Source organism: Lemur catta, chromosome 7, assembly GCF_020740605.2.
Source record: "Lemur catta isolate mLemCat1 chromosome 7, mLemCat1.pri, whole genome shotgun sequence".
NCBI lineage: Eukaryota > Metazoa > Chordata > Mammalia > Primates > Lemuridae > Lemur > Lemur catta.
Genome location: NC_059134.1, coordinates 108,116,204 through 108,141,607, shown reverse-complemented (window position 1 = coordinate 108,141,607; position 25,404 = coordinate 108,116,204). Strand labels below are relative to the sequence as shown.

Below are 25,404 nucleotides of genomic sequence, written 5' to 3'. Positions count from 1 at the left end.
AATCAAGACTCAGCCACACTCCAATCAGACTCAGCCGCATTGACCAATCAGGCCTCACTCCCACTGACCAATCAGACTCAGCCATACTGACCAATCAAGACTCAGCCTCACTGTCCAATCAGACTCAGCTGCATTGACGAATCAGGACTCAGCCACACTAACCAATCAGACTCAGCTGCATTGAGCAATTAGACCTAAGCCACAGTGACCAATCAGACTCATCTGTATTGACCAATCAAGACTCAGCCACACTGACCAATCAGACCAAGCCAGTGAATCCCTCATTTGTATAATGAACGTGACCGGAGCCTGGGCGAGAACTTCCGCTGTGTGACCTGAGCCTTCCCTGTGCTCTCTGGAACGGCCACCCTATCACACGGAAGGTGGGGTCTCTGGAACGAGTCTCTTTCCTTCAGACTCCTTTTTAGAGAACTTCTGTTCCTGGCATGCACGCGTCCAGCAGACCTTCCCCCAGCTGTCCATACCCGCGGGCCCGCACAGCCCCACCCTGCACCCTCCCCAGACCTCCCGCTCAGGCTGCAGCTCATCCCTGCCCGGGCTGCACGGGAGCTACTGGAGGCCCCGAGGGCACGGACCTCGCTTGCTCGGCAGTGGGCTGCGTGGTCGTGGTGCCCGGCAGAGGCTGCCCGGCTCCCGCGCATCAAAGGGCCCATCCTCCGGCCGCCTGGGACACCGGGGAGCCACCGCTGAGAATCCTTGCTCAAGGCCAGGGACCCTGACTCCCCACTGGGACCGCTGCTGGTGGCCTTTTGCGATGCAGCTTGAAAGCTGCCAGCTGTGCCAGCTTCCTCTGCCACGTGGCACCTCTGCCTGCAACCCGCACAGCTCCCCACTGCCTCCTGCCGGTGTCCTTGGCTGGACTTTGGAACGTCCCAGTGGCCACTTCCCCTTGCTCCCCAACACCTCTGCTGCTTCCCGCCAGGACCCTGCTTGGCCAGGCCGGCGCCCTAGCATAGGTACCTTCCTCTCCAGGGGCCTGGGCATCTTGAGGCTGGCAGGGGTCAGGCCAGCTCGCAGGCCAGGCACGTGGGGGACTGTTGGCCTGCTGTGAGCCCGCTGCTTGTACTCAGCGCCTTCTGATGTCGAGGGTCAGCTGTCTGCCCTGCGGCCAGCCAATTCCCACGAAGTCCCCGTCTGCCAGGGTCAGAGGCCCCCACGTGTGTCTCAAGTGCCTCCTGAGTTTGGCTTTTGTGTCCCTGGTGGATTTTGAGGTGCTTCGCAAGGTGCTCACAAGCAGGAGCTGTTGATCGCTGCCATATTGCCTCAGCCCCCCGACCCCCAGCAGCTGCCCACTCCAAACAAAATGATGGGGCACGTTGGGGAGGCCCAGGAACACACACAGGGCTGGGACCAGGCAGGTGAGGCGCTGAGCTGGGTGGTTCTGTGCCCAAAATAGGAACCAGGTCAAGAGGCCCCTGTTCTGGCATCCGGCTGCTCGATCCCCACGTGGCTCCAGTGAGAGGGCCCCGGCACTGCCGCTTGAGGACAGAGCCTGCCCTGGGCCAGGTCCTGGGAGGGGCCCAGCAGGCCCGAGGCTGCGGGCAGCCAAACCCCAGGGCCAGGGGCCAGGTGTGCTGTGGGCTGGGTGGCGTCTGACGGGGCTGGTCCTGTCTTGGCTCTGCGGAGGGGGAGGGTGTGAACGGTGCTGCCTCTCCAGGGAGACGCTGAACAGACATCCAGGAGTTGCTGTGGCCGAGCATGACCGACCGCCCACTGCCAGCAGCCCCAGGCCACCTTGAATGAAACGCCAAGCCCCGGAGCCCCCCGGTGGGCGAGGGAGGTGAACGCTGAGGGAGGAGTCAGACCATGCAGGAGGGACAGAGAGGGGCCTGCAAGACCCGGGGGTGGGCAGAAGCCCCTTAGCCCCTGCACAGTCCCTACCTGTGGATTGGGCACAGGGAGCTGCCCAGGAGCCCTGTGTCCCCGAGACTTCCGCACCCCACAGCCACACCCCACCCCGCTGCCAAGTCAGCGTCCTGACACCCTCCTGGCCCAAAGCAGTAGCCCAGGGCCTGGTCAGCCAGAGAGGCTTCCAGGAGGGAGAGCTGCCCCCCTCCCCACCCCACTGCTGCAGAGGACAGAGGGGTAGGACAGGTGTGGACACAGGTCCCCCAGCTCCCCTCTCTGGGCTTCCCTGGGAGGCTTGGTCCCACCAGGGCCTGCCCCACACCTGGCTGTGTAGATCCCGCTGGTTCAGGAAGGCCCTGGGACTTTCTACCAGGTTCACATGGTTGGGGAGGACAGTGGGGCTCCGTGACCATCCTTTGGTAAAACTGAGTCAGTTCCATCCACAGAGCTCCAGGGCAGGTGGCACTCCCAAGATGTTACGTGGTGTCGCTGTGCCGCCCAGGTGGCCACACCTCCTACTTGCCCCCTCCCTCCTCTGCATGTGTGTCCATCTCCGCCTCTTTGTCTCCCCTGCTCTCTGTCTCTGTCTCCCTCACTCTCTTGTCTCTCTCTCTCAGGAGGTGCAAGGCCAGCCGCAGAGTCCAGAACCTGACAGGCAGGGAGGGGGCACGGCCCAGCCAGCTCAGGCGTGAGCAGAGGGCAGGGGAATGGGCACCCTCGAGAGCTGGCCTCCTGCGGGGACCTCTGAGCTCCCAGCTGTGCACAGGATCCCTGGGCAGGGTCTGAGCAGGTCCACTGGGGACCTGGCCCTCCGGTGAACACCCCTGGCAACTGCTCGTGCCGGTGGTAGAGCTGCTGTGATAGCGCCCCCCAAATTCGCGTCTACCAGGAACCTCAGAATAGGAACTTATTTTAAAATAGGGTCTTTGTAAAAGTAATTAAGTTAAGGATCTTGAGATGGGGGCCCCTAAATCCAGTGACAAGTGTCCTTACAACAGACACCCCAGGAGGAGGCCCCATGAGGACAGAGCAGAGGAGGAGCTGGCGGCCACAAGCCCAGGGTGCAGGGAGCCACCAGACGCTGGAGACAAGGAAGGGTCCTTCCCTGGAGCCTCCAGGGGGCACACGGCCCTGGACGTCTGGCCTGCTGGCCGGAAGACAGGAAGCTCCTGTTGTTTAAGCCGCCCGGTTTTCCAAACACAACTTCTGTGAAGAAGTTCGTTCACTGATGGTGAATCGGTCCTTAAAAACTGGAAGGTAAATCCGTGGAAGTTGTCCAGGTCTTGTCAATGGACCAAGAGCCCAGAGCAGGGTCAAAGGGCACACTGGTCAGGTGGCCATGGCTGGTGAAGGGCCACTAATTCCCAAACCAGGATCTAATTTTCCTAGCTGAGCAAGACCCTATGCCACTATTTTCAGTGATTTTCTAAGTGCAGACTGAGCTGACTGCCTGCTAGGAAATGACTCACCTGCCATCTAAAATCAACTCCATTCACAGACAGTCAGGAATGGTCTTCATGAGCTGGCTGGCTCCTGGTGTGGCACTGGGGCCCTGTCCGGGAGCGGGGCCAGGCTTCCCGGTGGTGCTGCACAGCAGGCCTGGTGCTCCTCTGGGCAGGGGACTCGCTTAGCTCCCTGGACGGCGACTGCCTGCCTGCCTGTCCTGGAATAATTCTGCTCCCGAAGCCGAGGCCACCTCTAGCTGTGACTCTATTGATAAAATCACTGAATTTATGTCAAGAGCATTTGTACTCGTTTTGAAAAATGGACTAGTCGACCTTTTGACTAAAATGGTAAGAGGAACACAACCAGGGTGATCTTTCCACTACCTAGTTTACCAGAAGGCAAGTGCCCAGGGCTCCGTGGGCCACAAAGAAAGCGCAGCCAGCCACAACAGACGTAAAAAGAAACTGAGTCACAGGACTGGCCCGGTGTGACCCCACCCGCGTGCTCCCCTGCTCTGTGCCTTGCCTGCGCTCTGGAGGGGACTTCTCAGAACAGCAAGAGTTAGAGTCAGTCTGGGCGGCTGCTGCAGAAGCGACCCCGGAGGGGCTGAGAGGAAGCCGAGGCCCGGCCTCTGTGGGGGCCCCGCTGCCCCCGGGTTCCCGAGGCGTCAGTGCTGGTCCTCACAGGCGGCAGGACCTGTTGGGCGCCAGCACCTCACCCCTTCTCCGGTTCAGCATCCGATGTCCCCTGCTGCCTTTGTGGGGCTCTGAGCGCGGGGCCTGGGGCCGCGGTGCCACCTGCCGACAGGTCTTCGCGCTCTCTCGCTGCTCGGTCCCGTCTCTGTGGCCGCCTGGTGATGTTAACTGGTGCTCCTGGGCGTCCCGGGTGCCCGGGCATCTGTGGGCTGGATAACAGGCCAGTGAGGACAACCTTGGCGGGTGACTCGAGTGCTGGAATGTTCCAGCTTCCCATCCTGATGCTCCCATGCAGGGACAGGGCATTGCCATGTGACCTGGCAGGGTCTCCTCTCGGCCCCCACAACCTGAGAAGGAGCGGCTGTCCTTGCTTTCTCACCTTAGGTCTGGGCGCAGGTGGCTCCAGCGGTCACCCCTGACGTGAGCCTGTTCTCAGCCCCAAGTGCGGTCCGTGGAGACTGAGAGCGCCAGGCGACTGGGTGCCGGGAGGCCTCTGTGGGCCAGGGAAGCCCTGCGCATCCATATCTCCTTCCCAGGGGCTGGGGGTGGAAGATGCCCACCAGCTGCCCCTGCCGCAGGCCCTGCCTTCCTGCCTTTCTCAGTTTCCCTTACTGGAAGGCTCCTTGCCCGGACTCCCCTCTCCCGCCTGTCCTGTCCCGTCCACTGCCCACCCCTGGTCTCCAAGCGGATCCGAAGCCACACCCGGTTCTGGCGAGCAGTGGGGTCGCGGGGTGTGCTCCCTGGCGAGGGCTGTCATTGGGTGTGTGCAGATGTCCTGGGGACACCTGCTCCGGACACCAGCTCCGCCCTTTTCCTCTCACTTCCTCGGGAACAGTGAAGGAGACCTGCGGGGCTTCGTCCTTTCCAGCCTCCAGGTTGCCCGAAGGAAGGGCAGGCACACCCGGCACCCTCGCAGGGCTGGGGCCTCACTGGGGTCAGAGACCTCGTCCCAGTGACCTTCTGGGCCAGCGAGCAGCCTGAGGCCGGGCCCCTGGGCTGGGCTAGAGCTCAGCAGCCCGGCCGTGCCTGGCCCCTGGGTGGCCTCTGCCCACAGGGTGCGGGGACAGCGCTGTGGCTCACAGCGGCTCGAGCTTCCGTGGCTCCTGCTGGGTGTGCGGGGGAGGCACAGACAGCCAGTGCCGCTCTGTGCCGCCCCGGGAAGCTCTCCCTGTCTGGGGCAGCGGCCGCAGCCACTAGTGGCCACTCACATGGAGTGTCCCGAAGAGAGGCAGAGGATTGCCCTGCTGTGACTGGAAACACGGACAACCGCCCCAGGGCCCCTGCGCTTGACTGGACTCTGACAGAAGAGCTGAGAACGCCCAGTGTGGGAGCTTGGTGCCACCCGGGGCGTCCACAGCCTCTGAACGGCCTTTGTCCCCCTGGGCCTGTTCACTCGGGCCCTGGGGACCCGGGAAGCGCTGGGCTCAGGGACGCAGCATGGGGAGGTGAGTTCTTCAGGGGTGCCGGCCACTTGGGAGCCTCCCTCCCCCGACTCCAGACTGCTGTGGTCTTTCCATTTCACTGTCCCCAGGCCTCACTGTGACCACCAGGGTCTCGAGAGCCCCGGGTAGCCGTGGCCCAAGCGTGGCAGGCAGGCGCCTCGGTGAGCAGAAGGCCCTCCCCTTGCCCCAGGGCCCGGCCTCCCTCTTGGGAGCTGCAGCTGGCTTTGGATGTAGCTGGGGGCTGTTCCCCTCCTGTCCCCATCTCCTGTCCCCTGCCCCCTGTCAGCTTCCAGGGACCAGGCCATCATGGAGCCCAGGGAATGTTCTGGAGAGGCTGTCTGGGGCCCTGGCAGGACTTGCCTCCGTGGAGACCCAGAGGAGCCGGAGCTCCTTCCCTTTCCTCCTTTTCCTTCTGCCCACTCTGGGCTGGGCAGGCTGCCTCTGAGGGTCCAGTCGCGTCCTCCTGCCAGGCGCAGGGCCTCCACAGGCATGTCCTTCACTCGGCTCTGAGTCCGAGGGCGATGGCTGGAGGGGCCCTGTCCCCAGGGCCTGGCCGAACCCACGGTCTGTGCAGACCCAGGCCTCGTCCGATCCTCGGGACGCCTCCGTCTCCAGGACGCACGAGCCGTCCCTGCCTGCAGCGGCGGCAAGACGCCCGGTGTTGCCTGCCCAGGAGTGGGGTCTGTCTCAGCAGGTGCTCCCTCCGTCTGCAGCCACACCTGGTCATGGTGAGCAGCACGGGCTCAAGGTGTGCTCCGAGGTGAGGACACGATGTGAGGTGGCCCAGGAAGGGTCCAGGGACTCCGGGAGGGCCGCAGGCCGCTGCCCCTCCGGGTGGAGGGCACTACCCTGGACAAGGCTTGGGGTAGAGATTGGAAGGGTCCCGGCGGCACCACAGCCCCCAAGCCAGCCCTGCGGAGGCTGGAGCATTGCACGGAGAACCACGGATGGGCGCAGGAGCCGGCAACCCCCGGGGGCCCCCAGCAGTGGCTCAGGAAGACCCGCTTTAGGAAGCCCTGCCCACCTGCAGGGCCTGGGGCTGTCACCAGCCGAGAGACACAGCTCCTGCCAAGCACAGCAGCCGCCCAGCCGTTTCTCAATGGTCTGGCAACACAGCTCGGCCCGCACAGCTCCCTGGGCTACGGTGCACGTGAGGTGCTTGACGCTTTGCCCGTAGACGGAAGAGGTCGGTGAGAGGGGCCCAGGCCAGGGCACCCACACACAGGGTGCTGGTTGCTGCCAGGCAGAGACACGCAGGGCGAGCCGAGAACCTGAGTTATGAAGATTTAGGGGTAAAGGTCATGACGCCAAGGTCACAGAGTGTCTTCATCCGCAGGGATGGGTTATCCCCATGGGACAACCTTGTCCTAGTGACAGGCCCCTGGTCATAGTGACAAGACTTTGTCCTGGTGACAGGAACCTGGTCCTAGGGACAGGAACACAGCCCTAGGGACAGAAACATGGTCCTAGTGACAGGGACCTGGTCCTAGTGACAAGACTTTGTCCTAGTGACAGGAACCCGGACCTAATGACAGGAACCTGGTCCTAGTGACAGGTCCCTCAACCTAGTGAAAGGCCCCTGGTCATGGTGACAGACCCTGGTCCTCGTGACAGGCCCCTGGACGTGTCCTAGGGACAGGGACCTGGTCCTAGGGACAGGGACGTGATCCTAGTGACAGAGACCTGGTCCTAGTGACAAGACTTTGTCCTAGTGACAGGAACTCAGATCTAATGACAGGAACCTGGTCCTAGTGACAGGTCCCCGGTCCTAGTGAAAGGTCCCTCGTCATAGTGACAGGCCCTTCGTGCTGGTGACAGGAATGTGCTCCTAGGGACAGGAACCTGGTCCTAGGGACAGGAACGTGGTCCTAGTGACAGGGACGTGGTCCTAGTGACAGGCCCCTGGTCCTAGTGACAGGGACCTGGTCCAAGTGACAGGACCTGACCCTGCTCACAGGCTCCTTGCCCAGGTTGCTGTCACCTCACTGGCACCCCAATTTCCAGTCCTTCTGTTGGTGTCTCTGCTCTGATGCTGCCGTGGCAGCTGTCCCTCTGCCTGTGACGTCTTGGATCACATTTCTACAGGTTTTGTTTCAGGCAGGTGAGTGCCCAGGAAGGTCCAGGGAGATTCATTTTGGGAAGTGGGTTCCATGGGGCCTCTTCTGAGCAGGGAAGGCCCGTGAGCTGGTGGGCAAGGCCGGTTCAGGTGTCTGAGCCCAGTGGGGACGAGGGCAGCAGTGTCCAGGCCTGTGGCACTGCGGGAGGGCACTTGCTCCCCCAGGGCGTGACATCGCTTACCTGTGTGTTCGCACCTGTGCTCCCGCCAGAAGGCCATCCTCACGAGGGCAGGACTTGCACCTGCGCTGGGTCCTCACGCCTCACTTTGCCCCGAAGGCCAATCTCCACGCGGGCTCAGGCATCCTGGGTGAATGCCCAGGGCCGGCTCGAGAGGTTGCTGCAGACCCCCGGCCCCCTTCTCCATTCCCTCCCGGGTTCTGCTGTGGTGTCCGGGTGTCAGTGCGCGATGGGTTCTGACCTCCACCACGGCCCTCGGAGGACATCTGTGATATGGAGGAATGCTCTGGAGAAATGGCGCCATCCCAGCAGCAGGGACGGCGCATCTCAAATCCCTCACGGACATTTTCTTCCAGCCCATTTTCTCCTGATAGGGTGTTTCTTGGACCATAGAACTCGCACCAACTCTGCAGCATCGTAAAAGGTTTCTTTCTCTTTGACCAAGTGTCACACACCCACAAGAAGGCATCCATACGTGAAAGAGAAGTAAATCTATTCACAGATTCCAAATCACATCACCTTAAATATAGAAAATCCCAAAGAATTCAAAAAATTTACTTGAACCAGCAAACAAAAAGGGATAAGTAACAGAACATTTTAAGTACACAGAAATCCACTTTATTTCTGTACTCTGGTAATCAAGAACATGGAAATAAAATTAAGACAAAAATTCCATTTGAATTATATCAACAAAAATAACCCACTCGGGAAAAAAATTAACAAAGGTGCAAAAGACCTGCATGTGGAAAATTACAAAACATTACTGAAAAAAGCTAAAGAAAATCTAAACAAATGTCAAGACACTCCACGTTCATCGACTGGAGACTTAATAGGTTTCAAGATGGCCACACTACACAGGTGATCTCAAACCGAATGCAATCCCTACAAAAATCCTAAAAGGCCTCTCGGCAGAAATGGGCAAACTGATCCTAACATTCAAATGGAATTTTAAGGGAACACAAATAACCAAAACCTTCTTGAAAAAGAAAGACAAACTTGGAGGTTCACACTTCCCAATTTTAAATCTTAAGTTTTACTGCAAAGCAACAACAATCAAAACAGGATGATACTGGCATGAAGGTGCGCATATAGATCAATGAGATTGAACTGAGGGTCCAGATATAAATTCATACCTCTACGGTCAATTGATTGTGCACAAGCCCTGAGGTCCCTAAATTCCACAAGTGATGTCAGACAACTATCCACGTGCTTCAGGTTGCTAAGACCAAAAACCGTACGCAATCACTGGCACATTTGTGGAAGATTGTGGCAAAGCCCCGAAGCATCAAAATCACTGCTTGAAAATGCTGGGTAAATCGGTGGTACAGAAAGTAGCTCAGGCACCACCTTCCAAAGACACCACAGCTCAATGTATCAAGACACTGGCTAACGAAACAGAAGACCAACCTACAAAACAAATAGAAGTAGCAAAACATTTTCCACTGCAACTTGATGAATGTGCAGTTGCTGATAACATGGCAATTCTCTCGGCAGGCATGTGGTTTGAAATGGCGGTGATGCAAGGGAAGTTTGTTTGGGGCTTCGTTGCCAGTGAAGCTACTGGCTCTGAACCCAACGAAGCTCTGCAGGTTTACACGTCTACGCGTGCACAAGATCCACACAAAGAAAGTTAACGGATCCAAAATCCATTTGTCCCTCCCTCTGATGTCCTGCTGCTACTCCCCATTCGCCAAGCTCAGCCTGCAGACAGACGGCCCCAGGGCTCCTGGGCCACAGACCAAGACGGGAAGGTGGGCATGGAAGACCCAGAGGAGATGGCAGCACCTGTGTCGAGGGAGGGGCTTCGGTTTTGCTTGAGGTGGGTGATGCTGTAGCACTAAGGGCATGCTGGTCAGAAAGATCCAGTACAGATGGAAAAGTTGGTATTGCAGAAGGATGAGCGAAGAACTCATTCTGGGAGAAGTGATAAAATGTACTGACAAGAGAATTGGCCGTTGACGTGCATGGAGACAGTTCATCTCTTATAGCACGAGGAAACAGGCAGCAGATGCCCAACAAGGAAGGCAGGTTGGCAGGCTTCGTGACGGGTGTGTAGTCTTTCCTCTGGTTACTTCGGTTTCTCAGTGACATCAGAGCAGAGGCACAGAGAGTGAGATGGGAGGGACAGCGTGAGAAGGAGCCACCTGCGCAGATGTGGGCACATACCACGGGGGTCTGGCAGAAGTCATGGCATCCATGACTTCACCTAAGGACCCGCGCAAGGCAGTGGTCTTGAAGGGAGGTCTGCCCCGTGGCTCCCCAGCTGCACTCTGCCCCGCAGGGCAGAGGTGGATTTATCCAGTGCTGGGGTTTTGTCAGGGGAAGTGGAGGTCAGGGCAGGAGGTCGGGGCTGAGAGTGCCAGCTAGGGTGTGACTGTGAGGATGGCCCTAGAAATGCAAGCTGGCCTGGCGTGAATGTGTCAGGAACAACGCGGGCTGCTCAGAGCTGGTCTCCCTGAATAACTGCCGGACTCTGGCACCGCGATGGCCAGAGGGAGGGGTACTTGAAATGGAACTTAGAAGAGAGGGCACTCGTTGGTACTGCCAGTGACTAGAGAACAAGCTCGAGGGGGCTGGCGGAGCAGGTGGAGGCAGGATCACAGGAGGTGCGGGGCAGGGAGTGGAGACTTGGGGCGTGGGGACCGGCTGTGTGAGCAGCAAAGTCGCCAAGAGCGAAGCCGTGGGGGGCAGAGGAAGACAGAGTCCCCCGCGTTGTGGGAGGTTGGCGGAGACCGCGCCGGCAGTGCCCAGGAGGGGCTGCAGGGGCAGCATCAGAGGGGCTGGGTGGGGAAGAAGAGGCCCCCGGTTTACCTCGGCCTCAGAGGAGGAAACAGGGAGGAAGGGGAATGGACCCTGGGCAAGATCATCTCCGTTAGAGCCAGCTCAACACCTCGGAATCCTCTGGAAGTTTCTGAACCGCAGCTGCCCAGGCCCCACCCCCAGGGCCCCTGCCTCGGTGGGTCTAGGACAGGGCAAAGCCCAGGGCCTGCACTTAGAAACCCCCCGGCAGGGGAGGAGGCTGCGGAAACCGGAGCTGCTGGGCCGTGAGCGGAGTCTGCCCTGGGCGCCGCACGCTGACCGCCCACTACACGCTGCTGCTCCGGCACTTGCAGCTGTGTCTGTGGGCAGGTAATGCCACCTGTGGGCCTAATTTCACGTTACCAAAGGGGGTCACAGAAGATCCAAGTGCGCGAGAACTACTGGCGTTGGCGGCCACGGAGCCAGAGTCTGGGGTCTGCATCGGCACAGCAGGGGACGCTCGGGGCGCGGGGCCCAGGGGCCCGTGGCAACCAGCCCGGACGAGGACGCGGCGGGATGCGGTTCGATCTGCCCGCCTGTGCGGGGTGGAAGTCGGTTCCCTCTGAGGGAACCAGGGCCTCGGAGACACGCAGGTGAGCGGCCCGGGGGCCGCAGGACCATCCGCCACCAGGTGGCAGCAGGGGACAGGCAGAGCCGGCCAGGCCGCCCGGGGAGCGGGATTCCAACACCCTCAGGAAGGCTCTTTTGGGACGCTTTGGTTTGGGGGCCTCTGGCCTCCCCGCCTACCTGGCACTGTCCCCCCCAGGGTCGTGGGCCTTGCCTGGTGGGCCTGGACACAGAGACTGCGGCCCCTCCCTCACTTCCTGCTGTGACCAGGCCCCCGTGGCAGCCCAGCTCCACCCCCAGACCCTCTAAGGCCATCTCCCACCCCTGCCCCTGCCTCTGACTTCAGGCCTCCTGTGGCTCTCAGCCTCCCTCTCAATGCCCGGATTCACAGCCCCCAGGAAGACCCCCACTGCTCTGCCACTTCCCGGCCCCCGCCCCACGGGAGACCCCCAGACACAGAGCCACGCCATGCAGCACATTGAGCAGAGGGGGTCCCAGCCCAAAAGACAGTCCTGGGCACAACCCCAGAGCCCACCACCCTCAGCCGCAAGGCCAGGAACAGCCGGAGCCCTGGGCAGCCGGCCCCCTGCCCCCTTCACCGGCCAGCTTGCGCGGCCTCCCCTGTGTCCACTCACCCCACACTGTCCTCACTCCCATGCACCCCAGAGCCGCTTGCCAACACCCCACACGCAGCCACCCCCAGCTGCTGCTGCTTGGCACCCACTGGGCGGTCCAGGGGCGAGGACACGCCTCCCCTGAGCTTGCGCCAGGTCCAGGCAGGCAGTTCCGGCCCGCCCACCCGGGCAGGTGCCGCCTGCGGAGGCATAAAACCCCGGGATCCCAGCCAGAGGCAGCTCCTGCACCTGCTGGCCATGAAGGGAAGCAGCTCCCTCCTGCTGGCTGCCCTCGCCATGCTCTGCGGTGAGTCTGTGCCGCTGGGCGGGCGGCAGACGCTGTGCTTCTAGCGCGTTCTGTGGTGGGGGCTAAAATCCCAGCATCGGGCCCCTGCAGTGGACGCTCTGCCTGCCCCCACCACAGAGGGGGGCAAGGACCCTGCTGGCCCCGGCCCCACCCAACCCCGCCTCAGCCCCGCGCAGCCAGCCCTCCAAGCCCCAGGTCAGACCAGCCTCGCACCAGGGGCCCAACCCTCCTTCCGCGGGGGCCCCAGGGAGCCTGACCAGAGACGGGGCAGCTGAGATCAAGGGTGACGGGGGGGTCTGCAGGCAGGTAGGGTTGGGGTGTGGTGGAGGAGAGACGGGCATTGATGGGGAGACCGTGGCGGCTGGAGCCCTGGCCTGGCGTCATCTCGCCTGTGACACAGGGCTGGCTACGGCGGGGGACAGTGATGAGTTTTTCATGGAGTTCCTGCAAACGCTGCTGGTGGGGACCCCAGATGAGCTCTACGAGGGGCCCCTGGGCAAGTACGACGTCAACGAGGATGCCAGAGCAGCGCTGACAGAGCTCAAGTCCTGCATCGACGGCCTGCAGCCCGTGCACAAAGAGGAGCTGGTCAAGCTGCTGGTACGGGGGACAGGGGGGCCCATTCCCTGGAGACCCCTGGCCCTACCGAGACTCACCCAACGCGAGGCCCCCCACACCCTGCCACCCCACAGACACCCCAACCTGCCTCAGCCGGACCTTCCCACCCACAGAGCAGCCCCCAGACTCCACAGACCTGCTCCCCCTCCAGCCCGGGGGCTCCCCCTGCACGTGTGTGCACACACACATACACACACAGGTGCAGACATGCAGTGCACACTGCAGACACGCACACACATACACATTCACACGCATGCTTACATCGCAACATGCACGTGCATACACAAACACACGCATTCACATGCAACCTGTGCGCACATATGCAACACGCATGCACACAGTCATGCATGCACATGCAACACCTCCCAGCTGCTGGGAGGGGACGGGCCACCTTGTGCCCGAGCCCACCCTCCCCCCGAGGCTGGCCCAGGCTGTCTGCCTGACGCTCTCAGGGTATCAATCACCAGCTGTCTCGGCCCACACCTGTCTGCCTTCCAGGTGCAAGTGCTGGGCAATTCGGATGATGCCTAAGTGGACCCCAGACGTGGTTCCAAGCAGCCACAGGACCCTCCACACAAGCGTCCCTGGACACGCTGCCCCACGACTGCTTCTCCACGTGTAAATTTACCCTCAAACTGTTCAATCAATAAAGCTTTCTGCAGCTCAGGCCCTGGCTGCTGTCTCTTGCCCACTGACACACAGAGGGTCACGTCAAGAACACACCCAAGGACACGACCACACCTGCAGAGGTTCATGCACAGTCTCACACACACGTGAGCGTCCGCCCACACAGGAGCGGGCACACAGTGGACGGGACTCGGCACGGAACATCCGGCAGATGCCACGAAGCCGGGCACAGACACAGGCACCAGGAGCACATGGGCGGGAGAGGGTCTGCAGAGGCAGCGGAGGCGGCAGGGGGGCACAGAGCCCCGGAAGGAGGAAGTGTCTGGGAGGGGCAGGGACACGGGGCACCAGCCCCCTCACTGCCAGGGCCGGCTGGGGTGCCTGGCGCCCGTCCGGACGCTGCTGTTCCAAGGCAACGGCTGTGCACACAGCTGTACCCCGTGACACAGGCCACCGATGCCCAGGCCCAGGGGCAGATGCCAGAGCCTCTCTTCCCAAAGTCACTCAAGGAAACAGTCTGCCCAGAAGAGCCTGAGCACCGATGAGGCGGAGAAGAAAGTGCACCTACCCAGGACACCCAGGGCCCTAGTGGTGGGACAGCAGGCGAGCAGGGGGGGCACCTGCCCACGGACACTCACCCCAACCCTGCATCCCAGGATCCCCCACAGCCAGAAACTTCCTGTGCCTCAGTTTCCCTAGCCCCATGGTCTCTACTGGGGGCAGAGCTGAGTGGGGTCACCACCTTCACTCCTTGGCCACGCCCGCTCTAGGCCCTGTGACCTCACTGCCCTGTTGCTCCCTTCCCCACTCCTGGTGGGGGGTCCCAGTGGGGGGACTGGTGGGGGGACTGGTGGGGGTCCTGGTGGGGGGTCACGGTGAGGGGTCCTGGTGGGGGGACTGGTGGGGGGACTGGTGGGGGGTCCCGGTGAGGGGTCCTGGTGGGGGTCCTGGTGGGGGCACTGGTGGGGGCCTGGGCAGAGGCCATTGTCTGCATCACACAGACAGTCATCTAGAACCCATCGTCTCACAGAGCCACATTCTAGAGCTCAGGGGTGGGGACCCCTCCCCAATTCTTGAAGCCCCTAGGGAGAGACGGGGGCCCTTTCTCTCCATGCTCCTTTTGTGGCAACTCCCTGGCGCGGAAGCCCAGGGCACAGACCGTGCCAGGGGAGGCTGGGTGCGCAGGCTGCTCTGAGTGCGGCTCCGGCACGGAAGAGGTAAAGGCCCCCCCTCTCCAGAGCACAGCCACGACCGAGACGCCCCCCACCGTCGCCTGCCCACTCCTTGCTACGGTCCTCTTGCTAGGCCCCCTCAGAGTCAGGGGGGGTGGCCAGTCGGGGGCCGGAATGGACAGCCCCTCTGGGCGTGCGCTGCAGGGTCTGCACCCCTCCCCGGCTCCCAGCCAGAGATGCCCACGGAGGACACTGAGGCAGGCCTGCCCCGTCAGCGTCGGCAGCAGCAGGGGGGGACACTGAGGCAGGCCTGCCCCGTCTGTGTCGGCAGCAGCAGGGGGAGGACACTGAGGCAGGCCTGCCCCGTCTGTGTCGGCAGCAGCAAGGGGGGGACACTGAGGCAGGCCTGCCCCGTCAGCATCGGCAGCAGCAGGGGGGGACACTGAGGCAGGCCTGCCCCGTCTGCGTCGGCAGCAGCAAGGGGGGGACACTGAGGCAGGCCTGCCCCGTCCATGTCGGCAGCAGCAGGGGGGGACACTGAGGCAGGCCTGCCCCGTCAGCGTCGGCAGCAGCAGGGGGGGACACTGAGACAGGCCTGCCCCGTCTGTGTCGGCAGCAGCAGGGGGGGGGGGGACACTGAGGCAGGCCTGCCCCGTCTGTGTCAGCAGCAGCAGGGGGGGGACACTGAGGCAGGCCTGCCCCGTCCGTGTCGGCAGCAGCAGGGGGGGACACTGAGGCAGGCCTGCCCCGTCCGTGTCGGCAGCAGCAGGCGGGGACACTGAGGCAGGCCTGCCCCGTCTGTGTCGGCAGCAGCAGGGGGGGGACACTGAGGCAGGCCTGCCCCGTCCGTGTCGGCAGCAGCAGGGGGGGGACACTGAGGCAGGCCTGCCCCGTCCGTGTCGGCAGCAGCAGGGGGGGGACACTGAGGCAGGCCTGCCCCGTCCGTGTCGGCAGCAGCAGGGAGAGGACACTGATGCAGGCCTGCCCCGTCCATGTCGGCAGCAGCAGGGAGGGGACACTGATGCAGGCCTGCCCCGTCCGTGTCGGCAGCAGCAGGGGGAGGACACTGAGGCAGGCCTGCCCCGTCAGTGTCGGCAGCAGCAGGGGGGGACACTGAGGCAGGCCTGCCCTATCAGCGTCAGTAGCAGCACGGGGGGACACTGAGGCAGGCCTTCCCTATCAGCGTCAGTAGCAGCAGGGTGGGGGCAGTGGGGCCGGCAGGGGACAGGGCAGGGGCTTCCCGGCACCTGGTCACAGTCTCACCCACGGACAGAGCTGGCCATGGCGGAGGAGGTGTGGGTGGGTGCCTGGAGGCCCCATCGCCCCCGGGGCCCCATCATGGCCCTCTACAGCAGCCCCGGACCCAAGTACCTGATTCCACCCACCACGGGTAAGAGCTGGGCCCTGAGGGGATCGGGGGGCTGGGGGGGCTGCACAGGGTCCAGGGGGCCTGGGGCACATTCCCTGACACCCACCCGGAGGGGGCAGGTCAGGCTTCAGCTGCTCAGAGCCCACCGGGCCCACAGGCTTCGTGAAGCACACGCCCACCAAGCTGCGTGCACCGGCCTACAGCTTCCGAGGGGCCCCCATGCTCCTGGCAGAGAACTGCTCCCCGGGGCCCCGCTACAACGTGAACCCGAAGATACTGAGGACCGGCAAGGACCTCGGCCCTGCCTTCTCCATCCTGGGGCGTTACCACACCAAGACCAAGCTGACCCCTGGCCCGGGTGAGTGACCTGCCTCAGGTTCCTTACTTTGGACAGAGGGGCCTGCCCCTGCCTCAGCCCTGCCCCTCTCTGGGGCGGCGGCTGCGCGTCCCGAGTCTCCTGCGGGTGAGGCAGGCCAGGCGTGAGAGCCCGGCCCCCCGGTCCCCCGGCCCCGTCTGCTCTTGGGGGACACCATCAGGCCTGGGCAGAGAAGCTCCAACCTGGGCCTTTCTCCGCCTGATCCAGGGGCCAGACGCACATCAGGCCCCCCCATCCCTGCACAGAAACAAGCTTTGTCCCCCCAGCTCCACAGTCAGCGTGTCCACCCTGGACACCCCCAGCCAGACCCGGCCAACATCTGTGTGGGGGCCCAGAGGCTCCATGCCGGGAATGTCGAGGAGTCCTCCTTGAGCCCCCAAACCCAGCCAGGTACCCTCGCTGTCCCAGCACCCTCCCCCCGCTCCTCCCCCAGGTGACTACTTTCCAGAGAAATCCGCCAAGCACGTGTTCGACTCCGCGCCCAGCCACTCCATCTCTGCCCGGACCAAGACCTTCCGAGTGGACAGCACCCCAGGTCTGTGCCAGCCCAGACAGTCCCCGGCAACCGGACGGGAGGTCCGGGATGGGGCGGGTGGGCCGGGCAGCACGATGGAGAGAACCCCGGGGAAGGAACCTGTGGGCCGCTCTGGCCTGAGGCTCTGCGTCCACCCCGCAGGGCCGGCCGCGTACATGCTGCCTGTCGTGACAGGGCCCCACACCGTGGGCAAGGCCTCCCAGCCCTCCTTCTCCATCAAGGGCCGCAGCAAGCTAGGCAGCTTCAGCGATGACCTGCACAAGGCAAGGCTCACACCCGCCAAGGGCGCAGCACTGCCCCCCGCGAGACCCCTCCTCAGAACCCAGGACCACTGGCTTGAGCCTGCCCTGCTGAAAGCCCTCGGCCCCCCAGCCCTGCCCCTGGGTCCCTGCCAGGTGCTGGATGACAGTGCCGTGGTGGGACGGGTGGACAAAAGACCGGAGGGGCGAGGCCGGGCCCCGTGGCAGGCGAAGTGCCGAGGACATGCAGAGAAGGGATTTATGCGGCGCCGTCCGGAGGGCGAGAGGGGATCTTAGGGCAGCGTGGGAGGAAGCAAAAAGAGGAGAAAATAAGCCATGAGCCATTCGAGGGAAGAGTTTCAGCTTCGGAAACTGCCAGTGCAAAGGCCCTGGGCTGGGCCCGTGCCTGGGGGCACTGAGGGGCCTGAAACCCACCGTTGACCCCCAGCCTGGGCCACTGGCCGGGGGCCACACACACACTCAGGCTCACGGGAGGGACCGCACTGCCCGAGTGAGGCCAGGATCTCACACGGGAAGGTGTCTCACAAGCAGTGGGGCGTGGTCCCCACAGTGTGACAGAAGACAGGAGGGGACACTGGTACCCCCAGGCACTGTCCCAGGCTGCTCCCCCGCCGCCTGGCGCCGCGAGCTCTGGCAGGCTGGGCCTGTCTGAGCCCCCTCTGCCCCACAGACCCCAGGTCCCGCGGCCTACCGTCAGACCGACGTGCAGGTGACCAAGTTCAAGGCTCCGCAGTACACCATGGCTGCCCGGGTGGAGCCCCCAGGGGACAAGACCCTCAAGCCAGGACCAGGAGCCCACAGCCCCGAGAAGGTCTGGGAAGAGCACAGGCCCAGGGGGCGGGGGCACAGCCTGGGTGGGGGACATGGCCTACAGTTGTGGTCCCCAACCTTTTGGGTACCAGGGACCAATTTCACGGAAGACAATTTTTCCACACATGGTGGGGAAGGGGGGTGGTGGGGGGTGTGGAGCTCTGTGGCCCAGTGGGTGGCCTGGAGTTGGGGAGTGCAGGTCCAGAGAAGGTGGGGTCAGGAGCAGGGGACACAGCCCAGTATAGGGGGACACAGCCTGGGGGGATGGGGTGGGAGCACAGCCTGGGGGGGACACAGCCTGGGGGGGATACCGGCTGGGGGGGTGAGGTGGGGACACAGTTGGGGGGCACACAGCCCGAGGCAGGGGCACAGCTGGGAGAGGGGGAGGGGGAGGGGAGGTGGGGGCCTGAGCCCTGGGGACCCTGTCCGGCGTCAGCACTAGCCCCAGTGACAACCCTTCAAAGGACACGGGGCCGGAACCCAGCCCTGCTGCTCCGTGTCCACATCTGGCAACAGCCCTGGTGCTTGGCGGCCTCAGGCCTGGGCTTAGCAGGCCCAGCCAGGGCAGATGGCCTGCGGGGAGGGGACGGGTGCCAGCTGCCCTCACCACATCTCCTCCCCCAGGTGACCATGACCAAGCCCTGCGCCCCCATCGTCACCTTCGGCATCAAACACTCGGACTACATGATGCCACTGGTGGTGGATGTGGACGTGGACTAGCCGGGCCCCGGGCACGGCGTTCCCACGGCAGATTCCGGAGGCATCTCCGCCCGCTGGGCTGCAGCCAGCCTGGCCCTGCAGGGCAGAGCACGCTCGCTTGGACAAATTGTGACCAGTTATTTTTTCTATGCTACTTTCCCATTTGCTAATCTTGTTTCCTGCTATGCCCAGGTTATTTAATAAATCATGGATTCCATTAGCAAGGCTTTGTCTTGGAAAGATCAAGCTTTCCCAGAAACGTCCCCCCTTGTCATCACTGGCCCACGAGGGTCCCATCCGGGCTTCCAGGGCCGGGGAGCCTCAGACACCCTGCCCCTCACCTGAGGTTCTGCCTCGAACCTCGAAGAGGCCGGCCTGTGCTCAGCGCCGCCCCCTGGGACGTGGGGTCCGTGTCTCCCTGTGAACCTGGACTGGAGCCTGTGACGTGTGTGGCAAGAGCGACGCCAGCTGACTTCTCAGTCCAGGCACGCAGCAAGGAAGCAGCTTCTGCCTAAACACCCCTGGCCCCCGCATCCACGTTCACATCCGGCACCAGCCACCGTCGTAACGAAGCTTGGTGCCTGGTGAGGCCACAGGCAGTGTCCCGGGCAGTCGGCCCGGCCAGGCCCTCCTCTCGCCAGCGCTGACCTGAGGGGGCCTTCAGGCACGGGCAGCCCCAGCCCCACACCGCGCAGCAGGGCAGACGGCCACCCCTCTGGGCTGGCTCCCGTTCCGACCACAGTCACCAGACAACGAGGCACTACTGCTGTTTTAGCAAAGCAGTTTTAGGGTGACCTGCTGCACACCCACAGGTAACACACGGAGAACGAAGACAGCAAAGGGGGCCCTGTCAGCTGGGCCTGAGGAGGGGGTTCCAGAGGCTGCCCAGGAGCCCAATGCCCAGGGAGTGGACTGGACTTCACCTCAGCCTTGAGGGAGGGCACTTCAGGACGGGTGGCCCTGCCAGACGTGCCGTGGGACCATCGCCAACACTTGCACACAGTGCAGCTGCCCCCGCCGGGCTGTGACCGTGCCAAGCTGCGTATTCTGAGCACATCACATCCACTTACTTACCCCCAGGAGGTGACGCTACCCACACCCCATCTGCCCTCAGGCACCTGGGCAGAGAAGGGCCAGGCAGCAGGTAGCGGTGACTGTCGCTGCCCTGCCCAAGGCAGCCCTGCCGGGTGGACGAGGGGCACACGGGGATCCCCCAAGGCTAAGGACAGGAACGGGGAGGGTTTATAGTACCGGAACTCATAGCCAGCAAGGTCAGCTCCAGACAAAACTCCCTCAAATCCCAAGGAATGAAGACGACAGAGACCACAGGATCACTTCTCCATGAGGCGCATTTATTCCACTTTTCACTGTTAGCGTGTCTTGCCCTTGAATTATGAGATAGAGCTGGCAGTTTGTCCTCACCTGGCAGAGTGGGCAACCCCGACCCTTACAGGGCCCCCAAGGTCTCTTTGCGCTTTACTGGTGTCAGAAGTCAAGTCAGCAAACCCCACTTGCCCAGAGAGTGAGGGGTGCAGGGGTCAGCCCTGACACAGTGAGGGAAAGAGAAGCCAACTAGAAGGAAGCACGACTCACACCCCAAAGCAGCTGGGTGGGCGAGGGAACCGCTCAGACGGCAAATCACTTCCCGACAGGCAGCCTCGTGCCTGGTTCCCAGTGCGAGGAGAGCGGCCTCCTCTGGCTCCCACAGCTCAGCTTCTCAGCACGTGGCGGGCAGCCCCGCGTGGTCCAGGAAAAGACGGGCACACGGAGCTGGGGTGTGGACGTGCCACCTGCAGTGACTACATGCGGACAAGACAGAGACAGCTACCACCATGCTGGGTGACCAGGGGACAAGCCATGACGAGCAGAGGACTATGCCGAGCCATGGCACACAAAGACGCTGGGGTGTCAGGAATGACGGGCCTGCAGAGGGACATCCAAGGAGAACGCAAGCTGGAAGCTGGACCGGCCCAGCCGGGAGGGCTTCAGGGCAACAGCAAAGCCCCAGGGACCCAGAGGCAGGTGAGCCAACCTCAAGGGGGAGACGCGCGCTGGCACCAGGTGGGGGAGGAAGCAGGCGGACCCCCCCCAGGAGGGCAACGCGATGGAAAGGCAGGTGACGAGCAGAGGGGCCGTGGTGGGCGAGCAGAGGGGCCGTGGTGGGCGCGTGTGGAGAAGGGGGGGCCTGCCGTAAGGAAGAGGAGGGAGGCGAGGGGGGCTCAGAGCTGCAGGTCAGACCAGGGTGGAGCCGTGGCTCACCTGTGGTCAGCCTGGCGCTCAGAGCATTCTGCACAGGCAAGACATGCTGTGGCCACACCAGTGGGTGGACAGTGAGAGGGAACCACCAGGAGACAGAAGATGGGAACAAGGACGGAGAGGGGACACAGCCACTTGGCTCCTTCCTTAAAGGTGTTTTTATGCCAAGGCAAGGGAGCTGGGGCCTCACCTTGAGGTGGGAAAAACTGCTGCCCTGCAGCCCAGTGGTCTGGTTCGCGGCGATGTCAGCCAGGACCAGTGGGCAGTGAGGGCCCAGGGGGAGGGGGTGGGCAGGCAGTCTGCAGAAGCTGGGGACAAGGAGGGTGGCACAGGGCTCCATGACAGCCAGGGAGACTGGCCGTGCCTGGTGGCGGGTGAAAGGTACCACTAAACCGCGTGGCAACACATCTCAGCAGGTGGCCTAGGGGACCCACGAAGACGGCCCTCACAGGGAAGCCCCCACCCCGTACTCCGCCAGACTGGCCCATTTCTAGGGCTGCTCTCCCGGAAACCCATCTGTGGTGCCCGGTGGGTCACGAAACCTGAGAATTCAAGTTTCTGCTCCTGGAGACACAGCCACGTGACCCAGGAGGAACCTGGCCCAGTAGCCAGAGCCAAGGCAGCATCCACTCCTTCCTCCACAAGCCCTGTCCTTCCCAGGGCTCTGGCTTCACCCACGGGGCTGGAAGGCATGCACAGACGACGCCCGCGGGAAGTCCTGCTGGTGCGCCTGTGCTCAGCAACCCCGGCCAGGAGTAACTGCCACCTCCAGGCCGAGGACCCTCAGTCGGAGTACATGGCATTCACTTGGGGTTCACAGCTACAGACCCTTCCTGTGTCAGCTCCAGACACTTCGGATCAGAGACGTGGCCTCGCTCAGACAGGACACGCCAGAGGGGCCTTAAAACGCCAGAGCTCAGAGAGGTAGGAGAAGAGCTGCCGGGCACAGGTGACCACACCCAGGATTCCATAGCTGTTCAATCCTGGCTCCTCCTGACACACTGTGGCCCCAGCTCTGCTGGTGTCTCCAGCACCTAGGGATGGGGGTAGAGGCCGGGCCTTGGTTTCCCCAAAGGAAAGGGTCCTTTCGACACATGGGACCAGCCCCCATGAGCTCACCAGGTCAGAGGCAGCCACAGCCTCCTACCACACAGGAAGATTCCTAACCCACGGTTGCAATTTCAAAGGAATATCTTGTACCCAAGTCCTTGGGAGCCCAGGACACCAGGTGGGGAAGACCTGGGCTACCCTTGGCAATCACAGAAGCCAGCTCCCACTGGCTCACGTCCTTGTCCTTGACAAGAAGTAGGAGAGAATGAAGAAGACCACGATTAGGCCCACGGCCACACCACACAGAAGCTTCCGGTTGTCTCGCCCAGACCGTGCCATCGTGGAAAAGCGCTTCACGCTCCCTGTAAGCAGGCTGGTCATGCTCGAGAAATCCGAGTCCTGAAGGAGGAATCCCAGCAGGATCACACAGGAGCGGGGCCTCGACCACCCACCCACACCAGTGCTGGAGGAGGAGCCACGGCAGGCGGTGTGGGCAGAGCTGGCCGACTCACGCGCACGGCGGACCCTTACCATCCCATCCAGGTACCGGCTCTGGTCCTCTGCATCCCTGTCGATGTCTAGGGCCAGCTGGTCAGGACAGAGAAAGCAGGGTCAGGCCAGGGCAGACGTGATGCAGCACTCACCCACCCCAGCCAGACCCTGTCAACAGCTCTGCCAGACACGGTGTCACCAACAGAGCCCAGAAAGGTCCAGGTATCACCTGGGGCCTCATGAAAGTGACCATAACCAGGAATTAGACAACGAGCACAAAAAACTGCCTGAAACCCCCGCCCCCAGGCCCTCTGGCCTCCCCCCAGCCCCACTCCCCAAGAGCACCAGGAAGAGGTGGAAGAAGACGGCCACGACTGACCGATTTGAGTCTGGTGACCTTGGAGGCCAGGCTGTCAGCCATCCGCTTGTTCTCCCGGTCTAGAATGTCTTCCACAGCACCAGGGCTCTGACCTGCAAGAAAAGAAAGCAGATGAGGGGTTGCATCCACCCAAGCACAGCCCCTGACCCCTCTCATTCCAACGGCATCTGGCCAAGTCAGACATCTATGGGCACAGGGCCCACCTGTGTCTGCTGAGCAGGTCCAGCCCTAACCCAAATGCCAGTGGGCAGACCTTGCACACGTGACACAAGCTGCATAGAAGACATGCGTGAGCACCTGTTTTGTGAACACACATCCTGCATACACCTCCGAGTGGGCATGGGCAGCCACCCGAGTCGGGTTCAGTCCAATCAGCACTTTCGGAAAACGACTGTACCAGAACCTGGACCAAACCCCAGGCTGCTGCTGCGATGCAGCACTGGCCTGTGCAGATGTCCCATCTGCATATGCGGAACCCAACCTCAGAGAGGTGACTCCCTTAAGGATCTGGGAAAGACTTAAGGAGCACACCCAGGACGGCCTGCAAGGACAACCTTTCTACTGGATCCTGCAGAGATAACAAGTAACCAAAACGAGACATAAAGAAGGCCCTTCACCACACAGAAAATAACTGAGCAAAGCTCCCCAACCCCCCCAAATGGAAGCTCAGGTGGAACCGGAAGGCAGATCCTTGGTCTACATCCCACACAAGGCTTCCTGCAACACCCTGAGCACAACGCTTGCAGAGACCTGGCCTGTGACAGACTGGGCCAGGTGACAAGGAGTGCCCGGCACAGCAGGTGGGTGAGAACTGCCACCCCTCCCACCCCCCACCCCCCGGCGCGGGGTGCAAAGTCCCCACTGACCCAAAGCATGGAAAAAGCAGCCTCAATGCGACCCATCTAAGGGGAGTGGCGCGGTCCCAGGAATCACTGACGTGTACAGATGCCAAAGCAAGGAGAACTAGCGTCCTGCCAACCATTTCCTGTTCGTTAATTCCTTCAATCGTCACTACGGCCCAGCGTAAAAAGCATCAACATCCCACTCTGCAGACGAGAACACGGGCTTCGAAAGGGGAAATGGGGCGCTCAGGGTCCAAGTCAGCAGAGGCCTGCCGGACCCTCCCACCGCACACAGCCTCCACCGGGGGCGGCCCAGCCCACCCCGACCGCACGCAGAATGACCTCGCGGAGAGCGGCGGGGACAGGGACCCCAGAGAACCCCGGCCCAGAGCGGCTGCGCCGCCCCCCCAGTTCCCGTCCGCGGGGCGGCGCCGGCCGAAACCTGGCCCCCCCAGCAGCGTCCTCGGCCCCGCGGTCACCCCAGCGGGGCAGGGGCGGGCACACACGACTCCCGCGGGCAACAGTGTCGCTTCGAGCACGGCCTCGTCCCCAAAGGCCCCGCTCTCCCGCGCTCACCCCGGGCCCAGTCCGCCATCGCGCCCCGCACCAGGCCCCGCTCGCCGCCGCCTCACAACCACTGCGTCTAACGCGGCGCGGTCACGGGACAGCGGCTTCCGGTCCCGCCCACGCAGACCACGCCCCCAGCTGCCCCGCCCCTTCCCTCTCAGGCTCGTTCAACTTCGGGGCGCGGGGGCGGGGCCGGCAACTAGGCGGGAACGGAAATGACGTCGCTTCTACGCCCGGAAACGGGGCGGGGCGGGGCCCTTTAACTTGGGGCGGCTGGGTTGGCCGGTATCTTAGTGCCGAGAAGCTCCCCTTTCGGGCTCTCCCAGTTCGGAGAACTTGGCGGGGCCGAGGGAGAGGAGCGGGCTCCTCCGGCAGGAGACAGTGGGGAGCCCGGGTGTAGTGGGCTAAGGCCTGGCCCGGTGGGGCAAGGTCCGCGCCTCTGGAAGGTGGAGCTCAGGTCCTCGGACAGCGCCTGGAGCGACTGAGCGCGGCGTGAAGCAGCGGAGAACAACGGGAAAATGAAAGATGGGGATGGTGGTGGGCGCCGGGGGAGGACCGGGCCCCTGGGGAGGCGCTCAGCAGATGCCTGCTAGGAGAGGGCGTGGGACATGCTTACACGTTACCCATCCCCGGAGGGGCGTTTCCCGCGTGTCCTCTAATCCCCGCGACAACCACTGAGACGGACTTTTGCGTCTGACTTCGCCTCCATCCTGACCTCCCCGCCCCGCTCCCCCCTTCCTCGGCCCACCACGATCGTTCCCACCGTTGCACTTGCTGCTGCTTCTGCCTGGAGGGACCTTCCTCCAGATCTTTTCCTGGCTCGTTTCCTGTCGCTGGTCTCACCGAAAATGGCATTTCCTCAGAGCCCTTTGTACTGTGACCGCTTGGAGTCGTCTGGTTTGTTCTTCCTCGTCTGTCTTCCCCTCTGGAATATAAGCTCCACGAAGGCAGGGACCTGTGGGTCCTGCTCGCCCGCATCCCCAGTGCCTTGCACGCAGTAGGCGCGCGACACCCGCCTAGCAAACCATGTGGCTCAGGACTTGGGCTTCCGCTCTGCCTCCCAGTCGTCCTGTGTGACCCACAGAGGGGCGTCAGTGCGTGTGTAGCAGGGAAGGCCGGGGGGCTGAGCTCCTCTCCGGTTAGAAATCCCGGCCCGAGAAGTGAGGGGGTCACTGTTCGGCTCGGGGCGCTTCGGCTCTGAGGGCGGCGGGTCACCCAGTGGGGTCTTCAATCCGCCCGCGCTGCTCCGGGCCGCGCCACCTTAGGGCGCTCCACCTGAAGGCGCGCACGCCCCTGCTGGCCGCCACCGCGCGGCGTC

General features: G+C 62.9%; 3 protein-coding genes across 12 annotated transcripts; 2 read left to right on the top strand and 1 right to left on the bottom strand.

Moving 5' to 3' along the window:
* Positions 1-1,980: 1,980 nt before the first annotated feature.
* On the bottom strand, positions 1,981-25,404 carry BET1L (Bet1 golgi vesicular membrane trafficking protein like). Of its 9 annotated transcripts, none has more exons than XR_006736567.1 (6): positions 24,096-24,191; positions 22,678-22,769; positions 22,338-22,394; positions 7,751-8,013; positions 3,339-4,219; positions 1,981-2,517 (listed from the first exon to the last, which is right to left on the bottom strand). XR_006736567.1 is itself a non-coding variant. In XM_045558601.1 (4 exons), the coding sequence occupies exons 1-4, from the start codon at positions 24,112-24,114 to the stop codon at positions 22,038-22,040; spliced, it is 336 nt and encodes a 111-aa protein (XP_045414557.1). In that variant the 5' UTR covers positions 24,115-24,191; the 3' UTR covers positions 21,934-22,037. The 9 variants fall into 9 exon arrangements, 5 of the variants coding, with proteins under 5 accessions (XP_045414553.1, XP_045414557.1, XP_045414554.1 ...); XR_006736566.1 differs by lacking the exon at positions 1,981-2,517 and adding an exon at positions 2,803-3,119; XR_006736568.1 differs by lacking the exons at positions 1,981-2,517; positions 3,339-4,219 and adding an exon at positions 5,943-6,117.
* SCGB1C1 (secretoglobin family 1C member 1) lies at positions 11,934-13,291 on the top strand. Its single transcript, XM_045558602.1, has 3 exons — positions 11,934-12,034; positions 12,435-12,634; positions 13,151-13,291. The coding sequence occupies exons 1-3, from the start codon at positions 11,986-11,988 to the stop codon at positions 13,181-13,183; spliced, it is 282 nt and encodes a 93-aa protein (XP_045414558.1). The 5' UTR covers positions 11,934-11,985; the 3' UTR covers positions 13,184-13,291.
* Positions 15,730-18,564, top strand: ODF3 (outer dense fiber of sperm tails 3). 2 transcript variants are annotated; one of them, XM_045558595.1, is made up of 6 exons: positions 15,730-15,841; positions 15,978-16,178; positions 16,630-16,731; positions 16,873-16,994; positions 17,662-17,802; positions 18,426-18,564. In XM_045558595.1, the coding sequence occupies exons 1-6, from the start codon at positions 15,733-15,735 to the stop codon at positions 18,519-18,521; spliced, it is 771 nt and encodes a 256-aa protein (XP_045414551.1). In that variant the 5' UTR covers positions 15,730-15,732; the 3' UTR covers positions 18,522-18,564. The 2 variants fall into 2 exon arrangements, with proteins under 2 accessions (XP_045414551.1, XP_045414552.1); XM_045558596.1 differs by lacking the exon at positions 17,662-17,802.

Coding starts and splice junctions, on each gene's coding strand:
- ODF3 (XM_045558595.1), top strand. CDS start 15,733: ATGGCGGAGGAGGTGTGGGTGGGTGCCTGGAGGCCCCATCGCCCCCGG. Junction 15,842..15,977: donor CCTGATTCCACCCACCACGG/GTAAGAGCTGGG, acceptor CCGGGCCCACAG/GCTTCGTGAAGCACACGCCC. Junction 17,803..18,425: donor GAGCCCACAGCCCCGAGAAG/GTCTGGGAAGAG, acceptor CTCCTCCCCCAG/GTGACCATGACCAAGCCCTG.
- BET1L (XM_045558597.1), bottom strand. CDS start 7,787: ATGGCCTTCTGGCGGGAGCACAGGTGCGAACACACAG. Junction 6,724..7,750: donor GCACAGGTGCGAACACACAG/GTAAGCGATGTC, acceptor TTCATAACTCAG/GTTCTCGGCTCGCCCTGCGT.
- SCGB1C1 (XM_045558602.1), top strand. CDS start 11,986: ATGAAGGGAAGCAGCTCCCTCCTGCTGGCTGCCCTCGCCATGCTCTGC. Junction 12,035..12,434: donor TGCCCTCGCCATGCTCTGCG/GTGAGTCTGTGC, acceptor CCTGTGACACAG/GGCTGGCTACGGCGGGGGAC. Junction 12,635..13,150: donor AGGAGCTGGTCAAGCTGCTG/GTACGGGGGACA, acceptor TCTGCCTTCCAG/GTGCAAGTGCTGGGCAATTC.